Below are 25048 nucleotides of genomic sequence, written 5' to 3'. Positions count from 1 at the left end.
AGTAATAGGTAAAAATAATTAACTTATTTTTAAGTTCATATCTATATTTTATTTACTATAGTTACCTATACGATTTCTTTTGTTACTTTACACCTCTATTGTTTACTTGATCTCCTTTAACCTAGTTATAATTTATGAAGATAAATATGTCAATTTTATAAGTTAAAATAAGTTTTAAATTAATTTTATCAAACAATATTAATATTTAAATTTAAAAAATTAAGTATAAGTTTTAAGTCAACAACTTAAATATAATTTAACTTAAATTCAACTTAAATTATTAAGTATTAAATTTTATCAAACACCTAATTAATTACTACATATTTTAAACAAAATCAGTTGAATATATATTTAAGAAATGGCATGAATACGTATGAGACTAAACATAAAAAAAATTGGACTTGAAAAGGAATATATATTCAAAATTAAACATGAAGGAAAATTTCACTAGATTTGTTACTTAACTTGTCTTTCTTTTTTCCCTCTCTATGTAGCACCCAATCCACCTAGCCCTTCTATTGATCTTATCTTATGCATCGTTTTACCTTTTTAAAACGCCTAATGTGAATTAACATATGTAATTTAAATTTCAAAATAAAAGGAATAATTCTAAAAATTAATTAACCTTAATTAGGAAAATGATTTTAAATAATTAAAAAAATAAATAATAAAAATTAAATTTTAAGTCTCTTTGTTTTCATTTTTTTACCATACATTTTCGATTTTTTTTTTTGTGAATATAAGTTAATTTTTTCATTTATTTAGAGTAAAAGGAAAAATATTATCTAAATTAAATTTTTATTAAATAAATTCATCATAATAAAAACACAATTTTTTAGAATACTTTTTTCATTTTTTATATATATATTTTTTTGCAATACCATTGATATTACTGGTTTCAAGAGGTGTTAGATTCCATTTAGCAGTGTTTTTAAAAAATGCTTTTAACTTAAAAAGTGTTGAGAATAAAGACATAATGTTTAACAAAATTTATAAAATACTTTTAAAATTTTGAAAAAAAACATTTATAGTGTTAAAAAAAAAACACTTGATAGATGATTTTCCTAAAAATATTTTTAGATAAAACATTTTCATTAAAAATACTTTGAGTAGTAACACTATTAAATATTCATTTATTTATGAATGTATAAATAAAATTCATTAAAGTGAAAATGTCATTTTAGGAAACAAAATGGATAAATACGTGGATATGGGTATCGATAAAAAATAAATTTATTTTTAAATTTAACTATTATTTTCAAAATCTTGATGTGAAACTTATAGTTAGATATAAAATATGGTGCTTGTAGAATAATTTTTAGTAAAATATATTTTTATAAATTGATTTGATAAAAATTTTAAAAATCAAATTTTATTATTAGAGTTTTTAGTCTTTAACCCTTAACCTATGACTCATTTTTGTAGAAAATTAGCATGTTAGAGAGATTTTGTCTAGGTGGCATTACCATGATAAGAAGTGATGTTTTAAAATTTTGATTTTATTCAAACAATTTTCTATAAAAATCTAATTTCTAAACAAATTGTTTACTTTCCTTTCCCCGTGTTGCAATAAAATGTCTTATTGCAAAATAAGATAATGGAATTTAGGTTACTAGTGGAAGAGTGCAAAAATATAAGAAAAATTATGGGTCAGTTTGGTAACTATTTTCGAAAATGGTTCTTTGATTTTTATGGAATAAAAGTCTATTTGAAAACTTAAAATATTATTTTAAATTAATTTTTTTAAATAATTGAAAATAAAATATTATATATAAAAATTATTTGTAAGAAATATTTCAAAATACAGGAAAAGAAAAATTCAAAGTTTTCAAATATATTTTTATTTTAGAAAATATCATGAGACTATTCTCATATATTATTTTTTGACAACTATTATTGAAAAATGTTCTTAAACATACCCTTATCTTTGTCTAACATTCCTTGTAAAAAAGTTTCAATTATGGGAAATTACAAATTTTCCATTGCGGAAAAAAAAGGGCTTTTTAGGTTGAGAAGAACTGAAAATTAACTCAAATATGGGAAATAAATCAGATGATATGGCAGGAGAGATACTTTTCAATGCCGACGTGGCGAGAACTGATTGGCTATTAAAACGCATCAGACGTGGCTCCCTTATATTTGACAATGCGGGTCACACTTACGTGGCCGGTGTGGTGCACCTTAATTTCACTACACCACAACAGCCTTGTCCAATCAATTCGCACCACGTTGCAGAAACACAATTGAAGAACAGCCCCTCGATTTCCTATTGGACCGTCACAAGTGATTGTCACCGCTCTAAATAGTAACTGCCACCGGCCCATGGACACTGCCCGGTAAAACCCTATCCCTGCAAGAGAACAAAATTCTTTCATTTCTCTCTCTTCACGACGGCATCTCCGATCCGTATGGTCAACATACAGTAGAGAGAGAAACTGTGAGATCGTCTGTCTCTCTCTCTCCTCAGGTTCTTCTCCCAATCTTTCTCTTTTTAGTAGTTTGTGTTTCGTTTTTATTCGGAGATCGGAAAATGCCCTGGCACTCTCTCGTTTGGTTTCCGAGAAACGGAGAGGAGCGTTTGAGTCATGTGCTTTTGATTGGGCCGGAATTGAGTGGAATACTTGTATTAGGGTTGCTTGACTGGGGATTTTATGATTTCTTGTGTCCGGAGCGATGAATTTATAGGATTTGGCGTTTAGCCTATTCCATTTTCACGCCTTTTATCGGTTACGGACTTGGGGGGTTGGGTTTTCTGGTGAAGATATGAAAAAAAATTCGATGTCTTGATTTCTCCAAGAAACGGAAAGTGGGCCCGAATTGAGCAAGTGGGAATTTCTAGGATTCCGAATTTTTATTTTCTTTTAGCCCTCTTGCCTCCAAAGAGGGAGGTGTGGATCCCATTGTAAGGAATTGGTGTTTTATTTTTTCTTGAAGGTTTCTTGTTGTGAGTATTGTTACTATTTTTTTTTTTTTTTTGAAATTCTGATTGATGGTTTGATTTGTTGGATGTCAGGTATTGGGAGTTTAGGAAGAAAGATAGCATATTGGAAAAGATTTATGTTTCATCATTGAAGCGGGTTTTGATTTTGTAATTTTGATTTCAGCCATCAGGTAGGCGGTGATTGGTTGAGTTTTTGCTAAGAAAGAGGCAATTGGAATAGGTACAATGAAGAACTGTGAACGTCTTGCCAATCTTGGTCTAGCAGGTTTGTTCCTATGCCCCATCTGACCATGTCGGTATGAGATTGTGGCAGATAATAGCGTGATTGTATTTATCTAATTTTATGTTAACTAGAATGAGTTGAAGAATTTTGTAACATGGTTGTAACGGAAAAGAAAGTGAAACTATATCTTGAAACTCCAAGTTGGAGTGAATTTGCCTTTGCTCACTTCACTTCCATTATGAGAAAGCAGACTTTTTCGAAGAGGGGATCATCCTAGATACCACTTAGGAGTCCAGAGGGTTATGCTGCCATGCTGTATGCTCATTAAAGAGAAGTCAGATCTTTCCAATTTCCTCATTTCTAATGGTTGTGTATAAAAGAAAGGTGTTCTAATGGTAATCGAGTGAATCTTTCAATTGTGTGGCTTCTTATATTGCAAAAAACATTGGTGTTTTTGGTATTTCTTAAAAAATGAGTTCAGTCTGATGCTCATTTCGAGATAAATTTGTGAAAAATTGCACTAGAGTTTTACTGCTTCAACCCCCCCTCCCCCCTTAAAATTGGTGGCTAATTCTTTGGCATCTCTTCTTCCTTCTCTTCCTCTGTGGCATCTTCTGCTTATATGTGGTTAAGTCATTTCTTTTGTACTTCTTTTTATGCATCCATTTGCCCTATGTGTGTGATGTTGATCTGTTTTGTTGTATACTCTGCCTACACCAATGGCTCCTTTATATGTTCATGATGGCTTTCCTCCTCTTTGACAGTTGATGCAAATTTTATTAGGCATGCCTAACCCATGTGTGTAGGCCTTGTGTGAACATCATTTGAAAAATAGCTTGAGATGCAAATTTGATTAATATGTTCTCACATGCCAATTGCAAGAGAGAAAAAAACAAGACTTTGATAGGTTTTAGTGCTCGATTGACTTCATGTTCTGGAGTGAAATTGTTTGTGGGTTTCATAACATGTGTGCCTTGTCTGAGTTGGGTGCCTCCTTTGTAAATCTAGTAGCTCTAATCAGACTGATGTGTAGAGCTGCATATCACAGTTTAGAAGGAGAGCTGACCATAGCTATACATTTTTTTTTATATACATATATATACTAAAGCACTATTGTCTCACCTTGTTAAAAGCATCTCTTTGGAAGGGCCAGAATTGGGAGCAAAAAGAAAGGATTTTCACTAAATCATTTCCTTACCTTCTCATTAAAAATTTCCTTCCCTTTTTTATTTGCCTTAAAATGAAATTCCTTCCTTCTGTTGGGTGCTAGTGGAACCATTAAAAATAAATTACTGAGAAGGATTTGGATGATGATCCTGCCATTTTCAAATCTGCTCAAATGTTAGTGGATTTGGATGGAAAGAAAGCTTTTTAAGTGAAAGAACCTTTTTTTTTCTCACTTAAATAATTTACTTCTGTTTGTTTAATAACATTAGGGGCAATAGTGTCAATAACCAGTTCCCTCTGCTCTTAAATCATTCCCAAACAGGAGAAATCATCCTCTCTCTTCCTTTGATTCCAGTTATTTCCTTCCTGACTATTTATTATTTTAAAGCTCATCTTGGGTCAAATATGTACCCACGTACTGCCTTGCATATGAACAAATGCGTTTAACTTGATTGCCACTGCTTGGCTACATATGTTTGAATGTCCTTAACTATATAGTACCTCGATGCTTTTGGGCCTTTTATGGTACTATCGGTTAGAATTTTCAATACCAGCTCCCATTGCACTAAACCTTTTTCTGCTTCTCATTGTTTGGAGGTTGGAGTTGCTATAATTGGTATCATTTATTAATCTTGAAGGAAATAAAACATCTAACAACTTTGTAATATCGTCAAATTTTCCTTGCTAAGTGCAATGGTCCCTTGCTATGTTCACAATTTTGTGCTGTTAATTTTTCTTTTTTTTTTTTGATTGGCAAATAAGAATATATATGTATGTATGTATGTATGTATGCATGTATGCATATAGACACACATACATATGTAAGGAAAGTTCCAAACTAAAATGGCGAACACAGTACACTGGAACTGTGCAAGTGAGACAGAAAAGAATCAAGCTATGTTAGCTACAACCCTACTTTAGGATTTGGAACATAACCATTCTATAAAATCTAACAAAGAAAATGGACCCATTTGACCATCAATTAGAAGATACCCAGGAGACCGCATGTTCAGGTTAGCAATGATGGAGATAATGTTTAAAGTTCAGTGTGGAGCTATCACTGGGAGATAATGTAGCTATTATTTGAATATTTGACATGGTTGTAATAGTTCCCAATGATCCATATCTTGAATTTGTTTATGTGATAGTGCATTTCTTGTTTCCCATTTTTGAGTATGACTTTTGATGCGTGTACACTTTTCTGGCTGCAGGTTTAACATTGGCGCCACTGGTTATGAAGGTAGATCCAAATTTAAATGTCATTTTAACAGCATGTCTCACAGTGTATGTAGGTTGCTACCGCTCTGTTAAGCCAACTCCCCCTTCTGTAAGAACAATTAGCCAAGTTCCTGCCTTTCTTATTTCTATGCCATATTTTTCATGATTCTGGAAAGCCTGTCCGAATTTTGATATGTTCATTCATGCAGGAGACAATGTCTAATGAACATGCTATGCGCTTTCCTTTTGTTGGGAGTGCAATGCTGTTATCACTATTCCTTCTCTTCAAGTTTCTATCAAAAGACTTGGTTAATGCTGTACTGACATGCTACTTCTTTGTGCTTGGGATCATCGCTCTTTCGTATGTTCTTTCCGTATGGATCATGCTACTATGCTTAATATTTGACATAATTATTTAGAAATAGTTTCATGTGGTTTGGTTCATTATCTCACATTATCTTTCTTCTATTTTCTGTAGGGCAACATTGCTACCTGCAATTAGACGTTATTTGCCAAAGCATTGGAATGATGACTCTATCATCTGGCATTTTCCATATTTTCGCTGTATGATGTGCTTATTCTCCTTTAGTTTCCAAGTGCTTATTGTGAATTCTTTTCCTATTGGTTCAAAACCCCATTTCTTTTTTTATTAAATTTGTCAGTGTTGCTCTATTATGGTTTTTAACATATTTGAGCAAGAAAACCTTTATTCAGGCTGAACCAAAAGAGTACAGAATGTTCTAATATCTTGAGCATTTCCCCTTGCATCCACCAATGCATGGTGGCTAATATGTCAATGGCTTCTGCTTGCATTTTCAGTCCTGTTTCTGTTGTTTTCCTGTGTACCTCTTGTTTGCCTGCACTTCTTAAACCTTAATTACTGTTTCTAAAAGTAAAAGAGCAGGAATTATAGAAAGCTTGTTTGATTCTAGTCTTCTAGCTAGGTAAAAGAAATAAAAGAAAAGGGAAAAGAAGTTTTTGGAAATAGGGTACAAGATTTACCGAACACTACCAGGTCCTATTTGTGGCTTTATTAAAATTTTACTGGGGGTTTCATAGCTGCCCCAGTGGAAGGGTTTTGTATTGCATTGTTTTATTTTATTTCTCTTTTGTGGTGGGCATGGGGGAGCTATCCTAACCACTTTGTGCGTTATTTAGTTGAGAGGAACTCCAACTGTGGGAGAATATTTATTTTCTCTCATCTCTTTCGATGGTACACTTTGTATTGCTGGATTAGAGATCATTCTGCCTCACACATTGGAGAGTCATGTGGGTTGAGTGGGTTCCCCTGCTGGTTGGCACCCTGAAAATAAACTTTGATCCTTGGTTAACTTGTGTTGGATGGGGATTGGTGGCTCATTTGAGATCATAAGGTGACATCATTCAAGTTCTCTCAAGTAGTCACTTTGTTTATCCATTTGAGAGGTTTGTAAATGACGAGAATTAAGCACCCCCCACCTTGTTGTGGAGATGATTCGACAAGAATCTTAGCTGTTAAAGGTAGGTAGGCCCAGGGCGCAACAACTCCCTTGATGTGGTGTCTTGCATGGTGAGGCATGCGTTTTTATATATATTTTTATTTATGCTCAGGGCAAAATGACAAAATCATGTCAGCATGCAAAAAGTGTTTTTATTTTCCTCTGATTTCTAAGTTTTTTAGTGCTCATTTTGTGTTTATTTTTTTCTTTTTTCTTTTAAATTTTATTCTTAAAATTATTGAATATATTGTTATTTTGATGGATGCTTTTTTTTTTTCAAATACTTGGAATCTTTATTTATTTATATTTATATATATTTATTTACTTTTGAGTAGAATTTTATATCATATGTGATGATATATGAGTATAATAAATGTTTGCGTGTTGGAAAAAATGAGTTTTGGCTCCAAGTGGATTAGACAGTGCATCTTTACAATGCGTTTCTCTATCTTGGTCAATAGTTCCTTCAAGTTTCTTCCAAAGCTCTAGGAGTTTGAGACAAGAAGATCCTTTGTCCCCTTATTTGTTCATCTTGGCAATGGAGACTCTCTCTTGCATTCTTTTGTGGGCAAAGGAGGGAGGGTTTATTGATGGCTTTCTAGTAAGGGGAAGAGATGGAAAGGGGATGGAGATTTCCCATTTGTTATTTGTGGACAATACTCTCATTTTTTGTGATGCTAGTAAGGAGAACATTGAGTATCTGAGTTGGGTTTTTATGTGGTTTGAAGCTTTGTGAGGACTTAAGATCAACCTGGAGAAAAGTGGGCTCACCCTTATTGGGGAGATCTCAAATTTAAAGGATGTTGATTGGGTTTTAGGCTGCAAGGTGGGTGTCCTCCCAACCACCTATTTAGGGCTTCTATTGGGAGCTCCTTATAAGTCCTCTATAGTTTGAGAAGGGATGAAAGTATGATTCCGAAAAAGGTTAGCTTTGTGGAAGAGATAGTATCTTTTAAAAGTTGGAAAGCTTACCCTAGTGAAGAGTACTCTATCCAGTTTGTTGAATTACTTAATGTCTCTTTGGTGAATTGGACTATTGTTTGCTCGGAGAAACAAAAACGGGGTTTGGGTATTAGAAATTTATCCCTTTAATGAGGTTTTTTTGGGGTAAATGGTCCTAGAGGTTTGTAAGTGAAAGGAATCCTCTTTGGAAATGGGTTATTGTAGGAAGTATGGGCAAGTTGAGGGGGGGTGGTGCACTAAAGAAGTAAGAGAAGGGCATGGTGTGTGGGTGTGGAAGGCGATCAGAGGCAGATGGGATATTTTCAAGAATAAAACAGGTTTTTAGGTGGGGTTTGGGGATAAAGTGAAGTTTTAGAAGGACAAGTGGTATGGGGACGTGCTCTTGAGGGATTCATTTTTGGATTTCTATTCTATAGCTACCTCAAAAGATGCTTGGTTGAGTGACCTTTGGGTTTAGGAATCCTAGGTTTACAAGGTAGTTGCATGATTGGGAATTAGAGGAAGTAGAAGCCTTTTTTGGGAGGTAGTTTGCACACACCATTTCTGTGAAGATTGACGATGGTATGGTATGGTTGCCTTTAAAGAATGCTACTTTTTCATTTCAATCCCTCTACTCTTTGGCAAATAGGAGAGCGGAGTCGTTCCCTCTTGGCATAGTTTTGGAATTTTTGGGTGTCATCGAGAATTAGTTTTTTTACTTGGGAAACAATTTGGGCTAAGATTTTGACTCTAGATTAGCTCGAAAGGAGAGATTGGAGGATTCCTAATAGATGTTACTCGTGTAACGGAAAAGAAGAAACAAGTGATCGTATTCTCTTTCATTGTTTGAAAGCTTGCTTATTGTGACAATTGTTTTTTGTGCTTTTTGGTGTCTAGCGGGTGATACCCTCTTTGGTTAGAGAGGTCCTTTTGAGCTATCACGGGTCCTCTTTGGTTAAAAAGAGAAAAAAAGACTTGGAAGGTTGTTCTGTTGTATTTATTTTAGACCTTATGGAGGGAGAGGAATAAGAGAACTTTTGATAGTTGCGAAAGTTCGAACCTAACAATTAAAAATTATTTCTTGTATCATTTTGGGATTGGGTTAAATTGTATATTGGGGATGATTCTTTGATATTGTTAGACTTTGTGGATTGGTTAGGCTCTTCGTAAGGAGTGGTTGTTGGTTTTTGTGTCTTTGCGCCTCTTTTTTGGCCTTTGGTTTACTTTGTATACATCGTGTATACCTCTCTTTTATTAATACTCATTATCTACCTATTAAAAAAATGTTTGCATGTTTGAATTTGCAACATATGACAAAATTAAATATGCACCCTAGGTTGCATATTTAATTTTGTAGGTTGTTATTCTCTTGGAAGGTTTGGTCAGTAAATCAACAAGTCAATAGGTTTGTTATTGGGGAATTAATCTCTCTTGTTAACTTGTTGGGGATTTTTGGCTTTGGGAGTTTGGTTGCCCATTCTTTCACCTTTGCTTTTGGATTGGGATGCATGGGTGGTTTCTTTGGGAGCTTTTTCTTGTCTCTCTAGTTTTTTAGTCCCCATGTAATTTACTCTCCCATCCTCGTATATTTTTCTATTTATACAATTACAACTATAGCTTTTAGTGTCTTTGTTTTAGTGTTTCATGACTTATTTAGGAGAGTAGAAGCTGTATTTGATGGATCTTTTCTGGATGTTTTGATGGTTGGGATCCATTTCTGGCCTTTTTTGCCCCTATTGTAGCCTTATTTTGTTGGGTGTTCCCATATACTTCCCTTTGTGTCAAATATTTGGTCCACTTTCAGCGTCACTTTTTTTTTTTTTTTTTGGGGTGGGGGTGTGGTGATATTTGCCTATTGAGGAAGAGAAAAAGGTTGTTCTTCTTTGGAATATTTTCCAGCTGTTTTATTTTTTTATTTTTTTTATTAGGTTAGGAAAAGGAATATCTTGGACATAAGGAAAGAAAAAGGTACTTAGATTACATCAGTATGGAAATTTGTTTAATAAATCAATGATCTGCATTTCCTACCTATTAAAACATTCTTTCTACAAAATTTCTGAACTGTTGGGTAACTTGGGTTATTAGTTGGATTTTGAATTTATGCAGTTCCATCTGGTTTTCTATCCATATTGCTGGGGTTTATTGCTTTAAAAAGAGGGGGAGAAAATCTTAGTGTAATCTTGTCAAAGTTTCAGAAAAGAGGGAAAAATAAAAGAAAAATTGGTGCATCTTTATTTTTTCTAATCACAACTCATATGAACACTTCTGCGGATATGCCAGTTTTTCTCAAGCTTTGTTTCCATTATTTCGTCACATATGGCAGACTGGTAGAACAGTTAGCCTTTTGTTTGGGTGTCCTTGGTGTGAAATTTGTTTCTGTCATCATAACTTGACCCTTCTTGTGCTCAAATTAGCAGAGGATATGGCCTTCGATCATTCTGAGTGGTAAAAAAGGATTTTTATAGTCAGTCTTTAAGTCTTATGTAGTCGAGACTTAATTTTAAAGATTTGTTCGTTTGATGATTTTATTGTTGTTCTGCTTCTCGTATGTATTCCTTTATTGTTCCACATCTCTCAATTTTCATCTTAGTGGTTTTATTTTTCCTCTATTATGCAGAATGATATTTTTCTTTACATCTGTCTTACACAGCTTTGGAGATTGAGTTCACAAGATCTCAGATCGTTGCAGCAATACCAGGGACCTTTTTCTGTGCATGGTATGCTTCCCAGAAGCATTGGCTAGCCAACAATATATTGGGCCTCGCTTTCTGCATTCAGGTTTGTGCAGCTGTATTTCATCAGAACCATTGTTACATTGGATGTCTCCATTTGCTAGCATGAACCTATTCATATTAGTTTTGAGTTACTTATTTTTACCATATGGTAATCCCCAGCACTATCCAACAGGGTTTTGGGGTATAGGACTAACAACTAGGAATAGTTTTCCCTTTGTCTTATGCTTTTTCTATTCCGTTACCCTTCTTGTCTTTTCATTTTCATAACCTACTGGATAATTATGTCTTTTTCACATCAAAACCCCATAGAGAGGTCTTGATTTTCCCAAACTTCCGACTTCTTGTGTGTTTCTGGTGAGGAGAAATAAGAAAGGGGGCCTTTCCTAAGACATTCTTATGCCTTTTATGCTATAACAATTTCTGTTATTCTCATTTGTTTGTTTGAGCTATAGTCATCTGCAATGCACTGTTAATCTGTATTTTCTTTTCTTTTCCATTTGCAGGGTATTGAAATGCTCTCACTTGGGTCTTTTAAAACCGGTGCCATCCTTTTGGTAAGAACCTCAAACTAGAGATGGCTTTATCAGTAGTTGCAGAATCTGTTCTTGATTAATCATGTCATTTATTCCACAATGTTTGTTCTTGGTGTATACTGATAATTCTTTTTTACGTTTTTGGTAAGGGGGCTTACTTTATAGGAAACATTGTAAGAAGTTATTTTATGTCTGTGAATTGGTTGTTTATGATAAAAAAAGGAAAAAAAGAAAAAGAAAAAGTCAAAGTAGAAACCATCAGTCTTTAACTATTGAAACCTGCAATATCTGAAAGATCCTGCTTATCATTGTCTTTAATTAAGGGTTTTATGGGCAAAGCACCTTCCATTTTCTGATTTTGGATCAATTTATGCTGTGGTATATTTTGATGATATTTCTTGCTGAAATAGTGATGTATGATATTTTTATAACAAGACTAAGTTATTCAAATTGTTTAGATGGTTGTGTGTGAGAACCTCATCAACTATTTACCAAATTTTGTCTTGAGCAATGCAAGGGGAAACATTTAAAACAGTTGTGAGAAAACAATGTTTAGTGACTGTGGATACCATCAGATAGTGGTTCATGACCTAAGCCTTCTTTAATGCTTTACTACTGGTTACTGGATTATTATTATTATTATTATTATTTTTTTTATGTTGACATGGTTTGTCATATATACTGATACAGCACAATTTCGCTTGTAATTAACTGCTCTCAATAGGAATATAATGATAGCAGCTGGACTGAATAGCTTATTACCTGCACTGTGTAGCTTATTGACCAACTTAAATGCTATGGGATGTGCACACTGTGGACCTTACTACAATTCTCCCCCTGTTCTCTCTCTCTCTCTTTTTCTCTCTCTCCTCTCTCTTTCTGTGCACACATACACATATATGTGTATATTAGGTATTCCACATAGAAAGCTTTCTAATGACCTAATAAAATATTGAAACAATTGACACATTACCTCCTTACCTATCAAACAAGGATGTCCATCCAAGGCTGGTTTTTTGTTGGGGAGGTTGTTTAGGGGATGTTTATGACAATTGACTAACTTGTGCAAAGGAGTAGGTTTCTAGTGAATTAATGGTGCTTGTGCAAATAAGAGTCAATCAATCACCTACTTCATTCATGGTGCGATGGCTCAAAATTACCCTATGTTATTTTCTAACTTTTGGGTATCCTGGGTTCTGTATGGACTCTGCTTGAGTCCATGAAGATCTGGTTTATCCAGTTCTCAAGGTGGTTTTGTTTATAAGAGAAGAAAATCTGTGGAGAATGTTTCTGCCAAAGTTTATTTGGCGTGCCTGTGGAAGGATCAGAGCTGGAAGATCTTTGAAAAATGGGAACATTAGAGTTGAAGCTGAAAAATACTTTCTATGAGTGTTCATTTGTTTGGCTGAAGGAGTCTGGAGGGAAAGTGAGGCTGCCTTTTTTTAGATTTTATTGACAGATTGGGATGACCGACCTTGGTTTATTTATTACATACTGTCCATGTACCAAGGGCTGACTTTACTTCATAGCACCCAATCGGGCTTCATGTAGGTAGTTATGTAATCTCTGCAGGAATTAGTCCTGTGATAAAATCCTTGAGGGAGTATAGCTAGATTCCTCATGGTCACCCAAAGAAGAAAAGAAAAATAAAAAAATGTAGATATGAGGTAAGAAATCAAGTTTGTACCCACAATGAAGTGAAAAAGGAAAAAAAGAAAAGAAAAAAGGAAGACACCTTGTAACCTTTTGATTTTCAAGCACTAATGCCTATGACAAAATAAAAATGTTACCTGCTAAAAAAAATGATTTGAAACTTGACAGTCTTTTTTTTTTAAATGTCAAAACTAGTATATCTAGGTTATAGTTTAGCTTCTTTAGTTTCAGGTGCAAAAGACATCAAGGAGGGAGAATGTTCCTCGATAAAAAGCGCCTGAAGACTAAATTGTGGAGCCTCTTCTAATATATTTATATTCCTGGTATATTTGCTTGATATTGTATCAAACCTACCGATGTGCACTACAGCAGCCAACATTTAGAACTGCAGTCATGTCAACTATCATAAAAACCATCATATGCTCAGTGAAGTAATCCCTTTCCAAATTAAGGTTTAATAGGATTTTCTCTCCAATTTCAGTAAAATATCATTTGACAGGGGCTGCCTTTTAAGCACGCTTCTGACTTCTGCTTTTCTTTTCTCACACAAGAACTTAAACAGCTGAATTAAACAGTGCTTTCATTAATCATTTGTCTTTTTGAACACTTGTTACTTACTATTTTCCAGTAAAAGAGTTTCTCCTGATGCCCTTGTGATAAGTTCTTCACTCATTCTGGTATTATTATTGGTATCTTTCCTTTTTGGCTGCTTGTATCATGTGTTTAGTATCGTATTCAAGGTAACATAATGTTGATTCTTCTTTTTTATTCACCTTCTGTTTTAAGAAATATTTGTATGCTCTTCATATGATCATGCATTTCAGAGAAAATTTACTTGTGGCAGATGAGTTGAATACTCTAATGAGGTTTGATGCCAGTATTTTTGTCCCTCATATCTATGCCTGTTCCTGCATTCAGTTTGTTTGTACTTCTAAGTGATTTTTGACATGGGTACTTGCGAATTGCAGGCAGGACTTTTTGTTTATGATATTTTCTGGGTCTTCTTCACTCCAGTGATGGTCAGTGTTGCAAAGTCCTTCGATGCTCCTATTAAGGTCAGTTATCCAGGTCAACTGAGATATTAATCCTGGATATTCTGGTTTTTGGTTCAATTTATTTCGCTCTGTTGTAATTAATCATTAAGTTTAATTTACTTTATTATTCTAAATGTAATAATCGTTCAATTCTTTCTGCAGCTTTTGTTCCCAACAGCTGATTCTGCCCGGCCATTTTCCATGCTTGGACTTGGTGACATTGTAATCCCTGGTAAGGTGTTTGAAATTCAATTTTAAAAATATCTTCATTGGGTTGTCCATTGTTTGCTGTTTGCAGATATATTAGAAAAGACATTTTTGAAGTTGGGAGTTGCATACTGTGAGATTCCAGGAGAAAAATTTTGTTCTTCTGAACCAAATAAATCTCATTTCTTACTGCAGTCTACAAATTTCAAACAATCTGGAATAGTGATGTGTATTTATATATTCCAACCCCTCCATCCCACCAATGTTTTGTCATTTTTCCAAGGGAAATCAGTACTCAAGAGTGCTTGGTTTGTGCTTTGAGACGCAACCTCAGTTGCTCACAATACATCATTTTGGTAATAGGTTTACCAAATGCCATTCTCAGGTAGCCAATTTAACCATTCAAATTTGTAAGCCCGCAACAACAAAAAGAGCCAGGGTGGGGGGTGTTGGGGTTGTGTTTGTAGTTAATAAAGGCACTTCAATTGATCGTATTAATTTGTTTTTTCTTTGATGCTTACCTTGAATTGTTTTCTTTCTTTAGGCATTTTTGTAGCATTGGCATTGCGATTTGATGTGTCCAGAGGGAAAGGGAACCAGTACTTTAAGAGTGCATTTTTGGGATATACAACCGGTTTGGTTGTAACAATTGTTGTCATGAACTGGTTTCAAGCTGCACAGGTGACTACTACAAAATCCATTTCTCTATCCTATATGACTGATACGTGTGGAGATATGGTTCCCTTTGTTGAATTTCATTCAGTATCAAGCTGGCTTTAACTGTTTAAGACCAGTGGAAGTTAGAGTCTTTCCATGTGTGAGTCTTCTTGTGTTATTCACTACTTGGTCCTAACTGTTATTCTAACTTCACTTTCAGCCTGCACTTCTTTATATTGTACCAGCAGTTATTGGATTTATGGCTGCTCATTGCATATGGAATGGCGAAGTTAAACCGGTTTGTTTGATAACTTTACCTTATTTTGTTTCTCCTATTTATAATGTTATTCGCATTCCATTTTATAAATAACTACATTTCTGTCTTTCTTTGGTTGGTTGATTTCTTGTAGACTGGGGTTGTAAGAATAGCATTCATAGTCTGTAAATACAAGTTTACTAGGTTTATTAGCAATGCTTCATCAAAAGCATCTGAAGATGAAACTTCAATTATTAAAAAGGTTTATACTTGAATCAAGATGGTAACTCGTTTGAAGAGTTGCTGCAGCACAACTAACAAACACCCTTTGGATTTTGTTGGATTTTTTTGGGTTGGGAAGACTTGGGTATTTTCTTTGGCTTGAGAGTAGGATTATTGTCATTTCTATTTCTGTTGCTATCACAATTTGTTAGCCAGCTTCCTTGACGAATGATTATCAATTGCATTGTGAGCTTTTGACATGAGGTCAAGGAATGAGGCAGTTGTATGCCCCCCCTAGTTATCCAAAAGAACCTATGGTCCTACAGGGTGAGCCCTTTTTCTCCAGTCAATGACACGTGAAACTATGTTAGTGTAGATGTGTAGTAGATTATTGAGCTTGAGATGTTTTAGATGCAGATTTATAGAAGAAAGATGTAAAATGTAACAATGCAAATGCTAGTTGGTTTTTGTATAATCATTGACTTGAAATATAGGCCTGTAGAGAACACATGTGGGAATTTTTTTCAACTATGTTTAGAAATTGATTGATTGGAATATTGGTAGTAGATATTAGAACTCGATAAAGGTTGTTGCTTGCTACTTCTGTATTTGATATTGGTAGTCTTTTTATGCTAATAATTTATTGATGTTATATGCAGTTGTTGGAGTTTGATGAATCTAAGACTGCTAGCTCATCAAAAGATGATGGTGATGAAAAATCAAGCAAAAAGGTGGAGTAAGTTGAAACCCTTTCCAGCTGAGGAAAGAAATAGTGTTGTTTCCATCGAGGATCCAAAAGCATTTTTAGCTAAACCATGGGCTAACTTATGCAACTGCTCAGAATGCCATTGCAACAGATTTTGGAATTTTATGCGGCTAATAATATAAAGTAGCATCCAATGACAATACATCTGAACTGCTTATTTTAGCATCTGACAGTGCCATTGCCAATTTTTCCTGATGTGTCATGTGTTTGGAAGACTCAAGACACTTAAATTCAGTTCCAGTATAATACTACATTTACGACTTTTATAATGCTCTCATTTACAAAGTCATTATATCCAGATTCAAATCAAATAGTCCTACTGTGATTATGGCAATTTGGTGTTCAAGGTTTTGTGGACAATTTTGTTGAGGAGCAAAAGGTTAGATTTGTAAGTGAAGAAGGATATTTATGTATTGAGTTTTGATGGTTTGCTTGGGTAATGGGCAAGGAAATAGGACTTAAAAGTTGCTAGTGTTTGGCTTTGATTCCCTTTACACTTTGAGAAAAGGTGGGTGATTAATGGATTGCCTTGGAAAACAAGGTAGGAGGAGGAACTTGGATGCTTTGGTTGGGTTTCGTGGTGCTGAAGTATTTCCCTATTTGGATTCCTTTTCCATTTTTTACTTTCAACTTTTGGGTAAATTTGATTGTAGAGATCAAATTAATTCTCATTTTTTTAGTTTAATTATTTTCTTCCACGGTCTAAAATTCTGAATACTAGAAATTTATCAGTTGATTTTCACAGGTTATTTACATAAAAAATGATTAATTTTTTAATAATGTTAATTAATATTAAAACGTTAAACTCTCTAATTCTGAGGGCACCAAATCAACCATTAATCATTTTTAAACACAATTATTTTATTCTTGGATTTAAAAAATAAAAAAATAAAAAGTAAAAGAAAATGAAAAAATTAATAAATTATTTTTATATGTTTCTTCAAATTCATTTCACATTTTTTTTTCTCTTTTATATATATAATAAATAATATAAATTTCATAAAGTTTTAACTAATTTTAATTAAATTTAACTTTTTTTCCATGTTTTTATGATAAACCAAATAAAAAAATAATTTTTCTTAATATTGTTTTTATTTGATAATTTTTAGAAACCAATATAGCCTTAATTTATTCTTCAAATTCATGATAAATTCCTTAATATCATATTAATCTAAAATAAAATAGATTGATAAACTTTTGATAGAGAATAATTTATTAGGAATCCTTGATTGGTGCTTCAATTGTGGCTCATTTTCCTAACATTTTTTTTCCGCCTTTTCTCCCTATCCATTTCTCCATTTATACTTGGTTTATATATACAACTTTTACCAATTACAAATCTAAAAGTTTCATGGTTCAAATTGTTCTCATTGCATGTAGGTCATGCAAACTCATCAATCATTTCTTTCTATTGTTCCTCCAAGGTTTTTTTCCACTTTTTTTTCCCCTTTGTTTGTTTTCACTATAATAGTGGGTTCTTCTAGTAATTAGAAAGCAAATGAGGCTATAGATGCAAACAATCCATTTCATTTTCATCATTTTGACAACTCAGAATCTATACTTGTGTCCCAACTTTTGATTAGTGAAAACTACTTAACTTGGAGCAAGGATATGATTACGGCATTGAGTGCAAAGAATAAAATTGGTTTCATTTATGGATTTATTACAAAACAATTTTTAGCGAATCTAACCTACGACCTTTGGAATCATCACAATATACTAAAATCTTGGAGTCTCAATTCTTTATCTCAAGATTTAGCCAACAGTGTTATTTATGTATATACAAGAAGTGAAATTTGGCCTAATGTCAAGGAACGTTTTTCTCAACTCAATGCTCCTCGCCTATTCCAAATTGAAAAAGATATTATCTATCTAAGATAAGAACAAATATTTGTTGTTACCTATCATACCTATATAAAAGCTTTATGAGATGAACTTACAAATTTGCAATTTTTTCTCACATGAATAAGCTCAACAATAAAAAAGAAAAGAAAAAAAAAATACTAGCAGATCACTAATGCCAACACTATCTCATTCAATTCTTGATAAGTTTGAATGGGTCATATTCTATTATATGTGCTTATCAGCCTCTTCCTAATGTGAATCAAGCATATTCTTTTATTTTACGAGAAGAAAAACAAAGAATGTTGTTACAATTGTTAGAATAGAGTCCTAAAAAGCATAACATGATCTAACAGACTTTGATTTTATTAATAAATTTGTTTATTTATGATTTCGATTCCCTTTACTATCTTACTTGCATTAATTAGGTATTCTAAGCATTCACATCTCTATTACTTACATTGTACATGACTTAAGTGCATTAGGAGTTATACAAAAAATTCAAGTCATGGATTCCTTATATGATGATAAGTAGTTTACAGCCGGTTCACGAATATGAGTAATCTAATATAGGTTATAGTGCATTACCTCATGATTGAAGGGATGACTTGTCTTAATCATCAAGATGGTTTTCCCATGTTGAGCGCACTAGTGTATATAGTTACACATTAAAACATGACTTATGATGAATTATGATATTAGCTATTGAATATTCATGATTCACCAAATTACTATAGTGCATTAACTCTTAATCTTGAAATGATATTGAGCATGTGCTAAATTCAATAGGAGGCTTTGACTTATGGGCAAGACTCTAAGATTGTTGGTCATATATTTCTTATGAATTGAGTCACTATTGATGTAGGTTGGTGGGAAAAAGTATTCTTGACAGCGGCACCATGATGACTCGTGGGATTGAGACAGTGTGTCATCTTGGTAGACCTTAAGATAGTGTGAACAAGAAATTATGGTTATAGTAATTCTTAAGTGGAATTTGACATATGCTCTTTATGAACTAGAGTATGTTAGTTGATCACATAATAGAGAGTTTGTAACTTAAGGATTTGAGATGTAATCTTGAGAAGTTGATAACACATACTCACATAATAATGGAGTGTTGAGTCATCTTTAAAATTAGATTTTGAGTTAGCTAATATATTTCTATGGGTCCCATTGGTCATCATTTGAGTTTCCAATTCATGGTGACATATTTGGTTGAGGGATTTTTGACTTTGTAATTCATAAGTGTGCATAAGGACATTTTGATAAAAATACAAGATTGTACTAGATTTTATGAATGCTCTTTTTAGATTTGACTAATTAATTAATTGAAGCCCAATAGAGTCAATTAATTAATTAGGACCCAAATGGGTTGGATTAGGTGACCCAAGCTTAAATTGGGATCAAGTAACTTAAGCTCACAAGGAAGCCTATATATACCTCCTTAGGGGTTTAGGGCTTCAACTTTTGCCATTGTCATCCAAACTCTAAAGAGAAAACCTTAGCCACATTTCTAAAAAGAGAGAAGACCACCATTTTCTCCTACCAAGGCCTGTTAAAAGAGAGATTAGGTAGAAGATTGTTAGGTTTACAAACTACCTTTATTGGAATGGATTTGATCTGGGAACATCTAGATCATAGGTGTGACTTAAAATCTCTAGATTTACTTCTATTATGATTTTTGAATGTTATGTTTCTACTATGCTTTTGATTTAAAGAGCCTTAAGAATAGTATACATGCACCTTACGAGATCCAAGGTTAGGAGATAAAGTAATATGGGGTTTCTAAAAGCAACACGACAACTAAACATTGAAACCATTATATTAGCAGCATGACAACAAAATCATATGGCAAAGAAACAAAAAAATAAGGACCCTAATTTCAAAGGAGCAATCTACTCACTTGAACGAAACAAGTCACAAAAGAGCGACCTACTTATTCTTACTACGATTGGGTTAACCACATAATTAACAAGTATTACAAACTTCACAGATATCTTCCTGAGCATCACCTTCACAACAAGATTTCTCAACTTGTTGCAAACCAGGTAAGACAACAACTACTTGCCTATGATCAAGCTACAAACAACAATTCTATTGTTTCTCCTTTCACTATAAAACAAGCCTAACAACTCTTTGCTCATCTCAAGCCTCAAGTCATGGTAAATTAAGTATGTAGCGGGGTTTCCATTACTCACCTCTTAGGTATTTTTTTGAACTATTCTTTTCATAATACCTCTTAAATATTAGATAGTAGTGCAACAAATCACATTATGAGTTTTGTTGCTTTTTTCTTTGCAATAACATCTACTTCTTCTACTACTATTAAGCTTTTTAATGGTAGTTTCGCACCTATAACCATTATTGGTACTATTTCATCGTCTCATTATCTCACCCTTTGATAATGTCTTTTGTGTGCTTTCATTTCATTTTAATCTTATCTCAATTAGCAAACTCACTTGTTCTTCAAATTGTTTTCTTGTTTTTCATTTTTTTTTAATCCAAGACCTTACCTCGAGGAAGATGATTGGCAAGGGTGAAGAATGTAATGGATTATATTTTGTGCTTAGTGATGCTACAATATGTAATTCTACATTATCTATTTCTTGAGTTGATGTTTATCATAGACAATTAGGACATTTATCTTCAAAAAATCTGAATTTGTTGTCATATTTAGTTTTTAGAATAAATGTTTCAGCTATTGATTATTGCAATATTTTCCCACTTGCTAAGCAATCATGCTTGCCTTTTTCTCATAGTTCTATCTATACTCATGCAATCTTTGAGATTATTCATTGTAATATTTGGGGTCACCATCATATGGAGTCTATTTTTTGTGCACAATATTTTCTAGCCATTATTGATGATTATAGTTGTAGGACTTAGGTTTATCTTATGGCCCATAAAGTTGACATTATTCCTTTTTATAATCTTTTATCAACCTTATCGCCAATCAATTTGAGTAAAAAGTAAAGAAAATTCAATCTAGTAATAGGGAAGAATTTGTCATGAATATTTTTTCAATAGAATGACATTTTTTCATCAAACCAATTGTGTTTATACTTTGTTGGGATAGAGCATTGGAAAGCATGACGTGATATAATATATTTAAGATTCATTTAAAAATCCATTTATTTGTGATTCTTGTTTTCTTTTTTATCATATCATATGCATTAATTACTTGTCTGAGAGTTCACGTCCTTATCTTTTATATTGTACATGACTTGGGTGTCTTGGGAGTTGCATAAAGATACGAATAATGGATTCTTTGTAAGATGATAATATGTTTATAGTCGATTTATGGATTTGGGCAATCCAATAGAGACTATAGTGCATTGCCTTCTTATTGGAAAAATAACTTGTCTTAGCCATTATGATGAGTTTCCTAGGATTAGTGCACTAATGTTTATGGATATATATATTGGATAGGACTTATGGTGAATCATGATGCAAAATTATCAATTATCATAATTCACCAAACTACTAAACTACATGAATTCTCAACCTTGAGAGAATATTGAGTTTATGCCAATCTCAACATAAATATTCTTAATAAAGCACCATGATATCTCATAGGATTTGAAACAGTGTGTCTGCTTGGGTGATTCAAATGCCATGTGATTTAGAAGATTATGGTCGTAACATTTTCTTAGAGGAAATTTGACATATGCTCTTTGGAGGTAGAATATGTTAATTGATCATATAATAAGTAGGATCTAGAACTCAAGGATTTGAGAGGTAATCTTGATAGGTGATAGTATTACCTTATTATATTATGGACACTACTTCATAAGGAGTTTGCATGCAGTGGATAGTAAGTCAAGGATCCGAGAATTCACTTCATTATAATAACATAGGATATTAAAATGTAGTTGATTTACTTTAGTGGAGTGTTGAATCAACTTTAAAATTGGATTATAAGGGATCCGGTATTTTCCTATGGGTTCCAATAGTCTCTGCTCGAGCTCCTATTATAAAGAGACATGTTTATCGTGAGGATTTTGGGTTTCTGGATCATACATGTGTATAAGGGTGTTTTGATAAATACACAAGGTTGCATTAGATATTGTGACATTTTTTTTTTCTAAACCAAGCTAATTAATTAATTGGAACTCATATAGACTAATTAATTAATTATGACTCAGGTGAGCTGAATTAGGTGATTTAAGCCATTTTTGTGCTTAAGTCACTTAAGCCTATAAGAAACCTTATAAATGCCTCCTTCGGGTTTATGACTCTAATTCTTGTTAGTCATCTTTCAGAAAGAAAGTCTTCCTTGAGAGAGTTAGAAACCCTAGGCATTCTTCTAGAAAGAAAAACCCACATTGGGTAGATGACTTCTACGATGGTTTTTTCAAGATCGTTGTTGGTCAAAAATTGATTTGGGAACATCCAAATCAAAGATATATTTTTATTCTCTTGAGATATCTCTAAATGGGTTTTAATGCCATGTTTTCCGCTTAGATAGATTTCTAGAGAAGCTTAGAGTGTGAAAGCATGTTCCTATATGATCTAGGGTTAGGGAATATTGGAGAAATCCAAGTTCCCAACACATTCCTTTACAAAATGGGGTTGAATGTAAACATCAATATTTTCTCAATATTGCCTATGCTTTGTGATTTCAAGCACACCTCCTTATTCAATTAAGGTAATTGTACTCTTGCTATTACATACCTGATTAATAAAACCTTGTCATTGGTTTTCTCTAGCCAAACTCCTTATGATTTTTTTTTTTTCTACAAAACCTTTGTATTCAAACTTTAGAATTTTTGGTTGCCTTTGTCATGCTTCTACCCATGCTTTGAAGAAAACTAAATTTGGTCCACATGCCAAATGTTGTGTATTTATTAGATATCTATATGGTAAAAAGGGTTATAAACTTTATGATATAAAAAACAACACAATCTTTGTTTCACATGATGTCATTTTTAATGAAAATATATTTTTATTCTCTCATATGCCTTCAACTCCTTTATGTTTGGTTCTTCCTTTACAATAGATGTTATTGATTTCCCTTCATGAGATGTGTCATCACTATCTACTTCTCCATTGCCACTTGTGCTTCGTCATTCTTAGCATCCATGTCAAAAACCCATTTACCTACAAAATTTCCATTATGGTTTGGCTACCCTTCCTAACCAATTATCTTACTCGACTAGCACTCTTCTAGTAAGCACTTCTTATCCTTTATCTTATTATTTCTCATATTCCTCTTATCACTCCCGCTCATTATGCTTTTAGTATGTCCATTTTATTATTATTAGAGCCAAATCCTATAAACATGTTATCCAAGATTCAAAATGGTATGATCTTCTCATTCTTTATCTCATTATTTATCATATTCCTCTTTCTCCTATCCCCATTGTGCCTTAGTATGTCATCATTATTAGAACCTAAATCCTTTAAACATGTCATCCAAGATCCAAAATGGTGTGATGCCATGACTATTGAAATTTATGCTATTGAGGTTAATAAGACATGGAGTTTGATTGAACTTCCCATCGAAAAGAATGTAATAAGTTGCAAGTGGGTTTATAAGATAGAAGTATAGGTTTGATGGTTTGATGGTTTGATTTAGTGCTATAAAGCTCAATATGTTACGAAAGGTTACAACTAGCAAGAATGACTTGATTTCCTTGAGGTCTTTGCTCCATTTGCTAAGTTAGTCACTGTCAAAGCTCTCTTGGCTATTGCTTCCATTGGAAATTAGCATCTTCATCACTTAGATATCAATAATGTTTTTCTTCATGGTGACTTAGAAATGGGAACACTCAAGTATGCAAACTTTATAAGTTTCTCTATGGTCTTAAGCAAGCATCTTGAAAATGGTTTTCCAAATTATTTCATGTTTTACTTGATATAGTATATCTTCAATTTAAATTTAATTACTCTCTCTTTAGAAAGACTTCTAGTAATTCCTTCATTATTCTTGTTATTTATGTGGATGATATCTTGGTTTGTAGGAATCATCTTTCTATCATTTCATCTCTGAAGTGATTGCTTTACCTTGAAAGATCTTGGTCCACTTAATATTTTCTTGAACTTGAAGTTGCAAAGCTCCAAGTATGGTATTTATCTTTTCCATAGGAAATATGCTTTTGATATTTTGGAGGATTTTGGCTTCTTTGGTTTTGGCCTACGAAAAGACAACTATGGAACCTAACCTCTAGAAATCCAAAAAACAACACATGATTTCTTGCTCTTTCATTGAAGTAGAATATCATGTGGTGGTTATCACTTCTTGTGAATTTCAATGGCTTCTTTCCTTGTTTCATGATCTACAGATCACCCATCCATAACCTACCAACATGTTTTGTGATAACAAAGCTACTCTCCACATTACTGCAAATCTAGTATTCCATGAACACACCAAGAACATTGAAGTTGATTGTCATGTGGTTTGTGAAAGAATTCAAGTTGGTTTAGTTTGTATTGCATATGTTCATACCAAGAAACAATTAGATGATGTCTTTACTAAAGTTTTAGGAGCTATTCTTTTCCTTCCCTAATTCACAAGTTGGGTGTATGAAACCTCCACACTTTAACTCGAGGGAGAATATTAGAAATCCTTGATTGATGCTTTAATTGTGGTTCATTTTCCTTATAACATTTTTTCCACTTTTTCCTCCATTAATTTCATCATTTGTACTTGTTTTACATCTATATAGAATATCAGACTAAGATATAACTTTTGCCCATTACAAATCCAAAAGTTTCATTGGTTTTTTTTTTTAAAAAGTTTGTTCTTGTTGAATATAATGTATTTATAGTGTATAACATTTTCTTGTTAATATAGGACACATATATGGTAGGACACATGTATGGTAGTTAGGACTCTTAGCCTTGTAGGACTCTTAGCCTTGTATATATATATATTTCTCAATTGTAAGTAGATTATTACATTAATGAGAATCAAGGTCTTTTTTCTTTCTCTCTCTCAACATGGTATCAGAGCCAAGGAAGAAAACCTAATTCTTTCCTGTTTCCCGTGTCATCAACTCCGGGAAACCTTCCGGTGACCGTGTTTCATTCCGGTCACCTTCCCCATCTCCCAATACTTTCCGGTCATTCGGATCGTCGACAGAAACCACTCACCGTCGGCGAAATTTTTCGGCGAACTTTCCGGCGACGTATTTTTCTGACACCGACCATACCAGAAGGAGCGCCTGGAGGA

At 33.3% G+C, this 25048-nt stretch overlaps 1 protein-coding gene across 2 annotated transcripts; it reads left to right on the top strand.

Moving 5' to 3' along the window:
* The first annotated feature begins 2332 nt into the window (after positions 1 to 2332).
* LOC117916128 (signal peptide peptidase) lies at positions 2333 to 16343 on the top strand. 2 transcript variants are annotated; one of them, XM_034831989.1, is made up of 12 exons: positions 2333 to 2467; positions 3105 to 3206; positions 5543 to 5658; positions 5759 to 5910; positions 6028 to 6113; positions 10620 to 10747; positions 11208 to 11258; positions 13859 to 13945; positions 14087 to 14156; positions 14676 to 14812; positions 15009 to 15086; positions 15926 to 16343. In XM_034831989.1, exons 2-12 carry the CDS (start codon positions 3167 to 3169, stop codon positions 16004 to 16006), a joined length of 1026 nt encoding a protein of 341 aa, XP_034687880.1. In that variant the 5' UTR covers positions 2333 to 2467; positions 3105 to 3166; the 3' UTR covers positions 16007 to 16343. The 2 variants fall into 2 exon arrangements, with proteins under 2 accessions (XP_034687880.1, XP_034687881.1); XM_034831990.1 differs by having other exon boundaries at positions 3014 to 3206.
* The last annotated feature ends 8705 nt before the right edge of the window (positions 16344 to 25048 follow it).

Source organism: Vitis riparia, chromosome 6, assembly GCF_004353265.1.
Source record: "Vitis riparia cultivar Riparia Gloire de Montpellier isolate 1030 chromosome 6, EGFV_Vit.rip_1.0, whole genome shotgun sequence".
NCBI lineage: Eukaryota > Viridiplantae > Streptophyta > Magnoliopsida > Vitales > Vitaceae > Vitis > Vitis riparia.
This window is presented reverse-complemented; position numbering and strand designations above follow the sequence as displayed.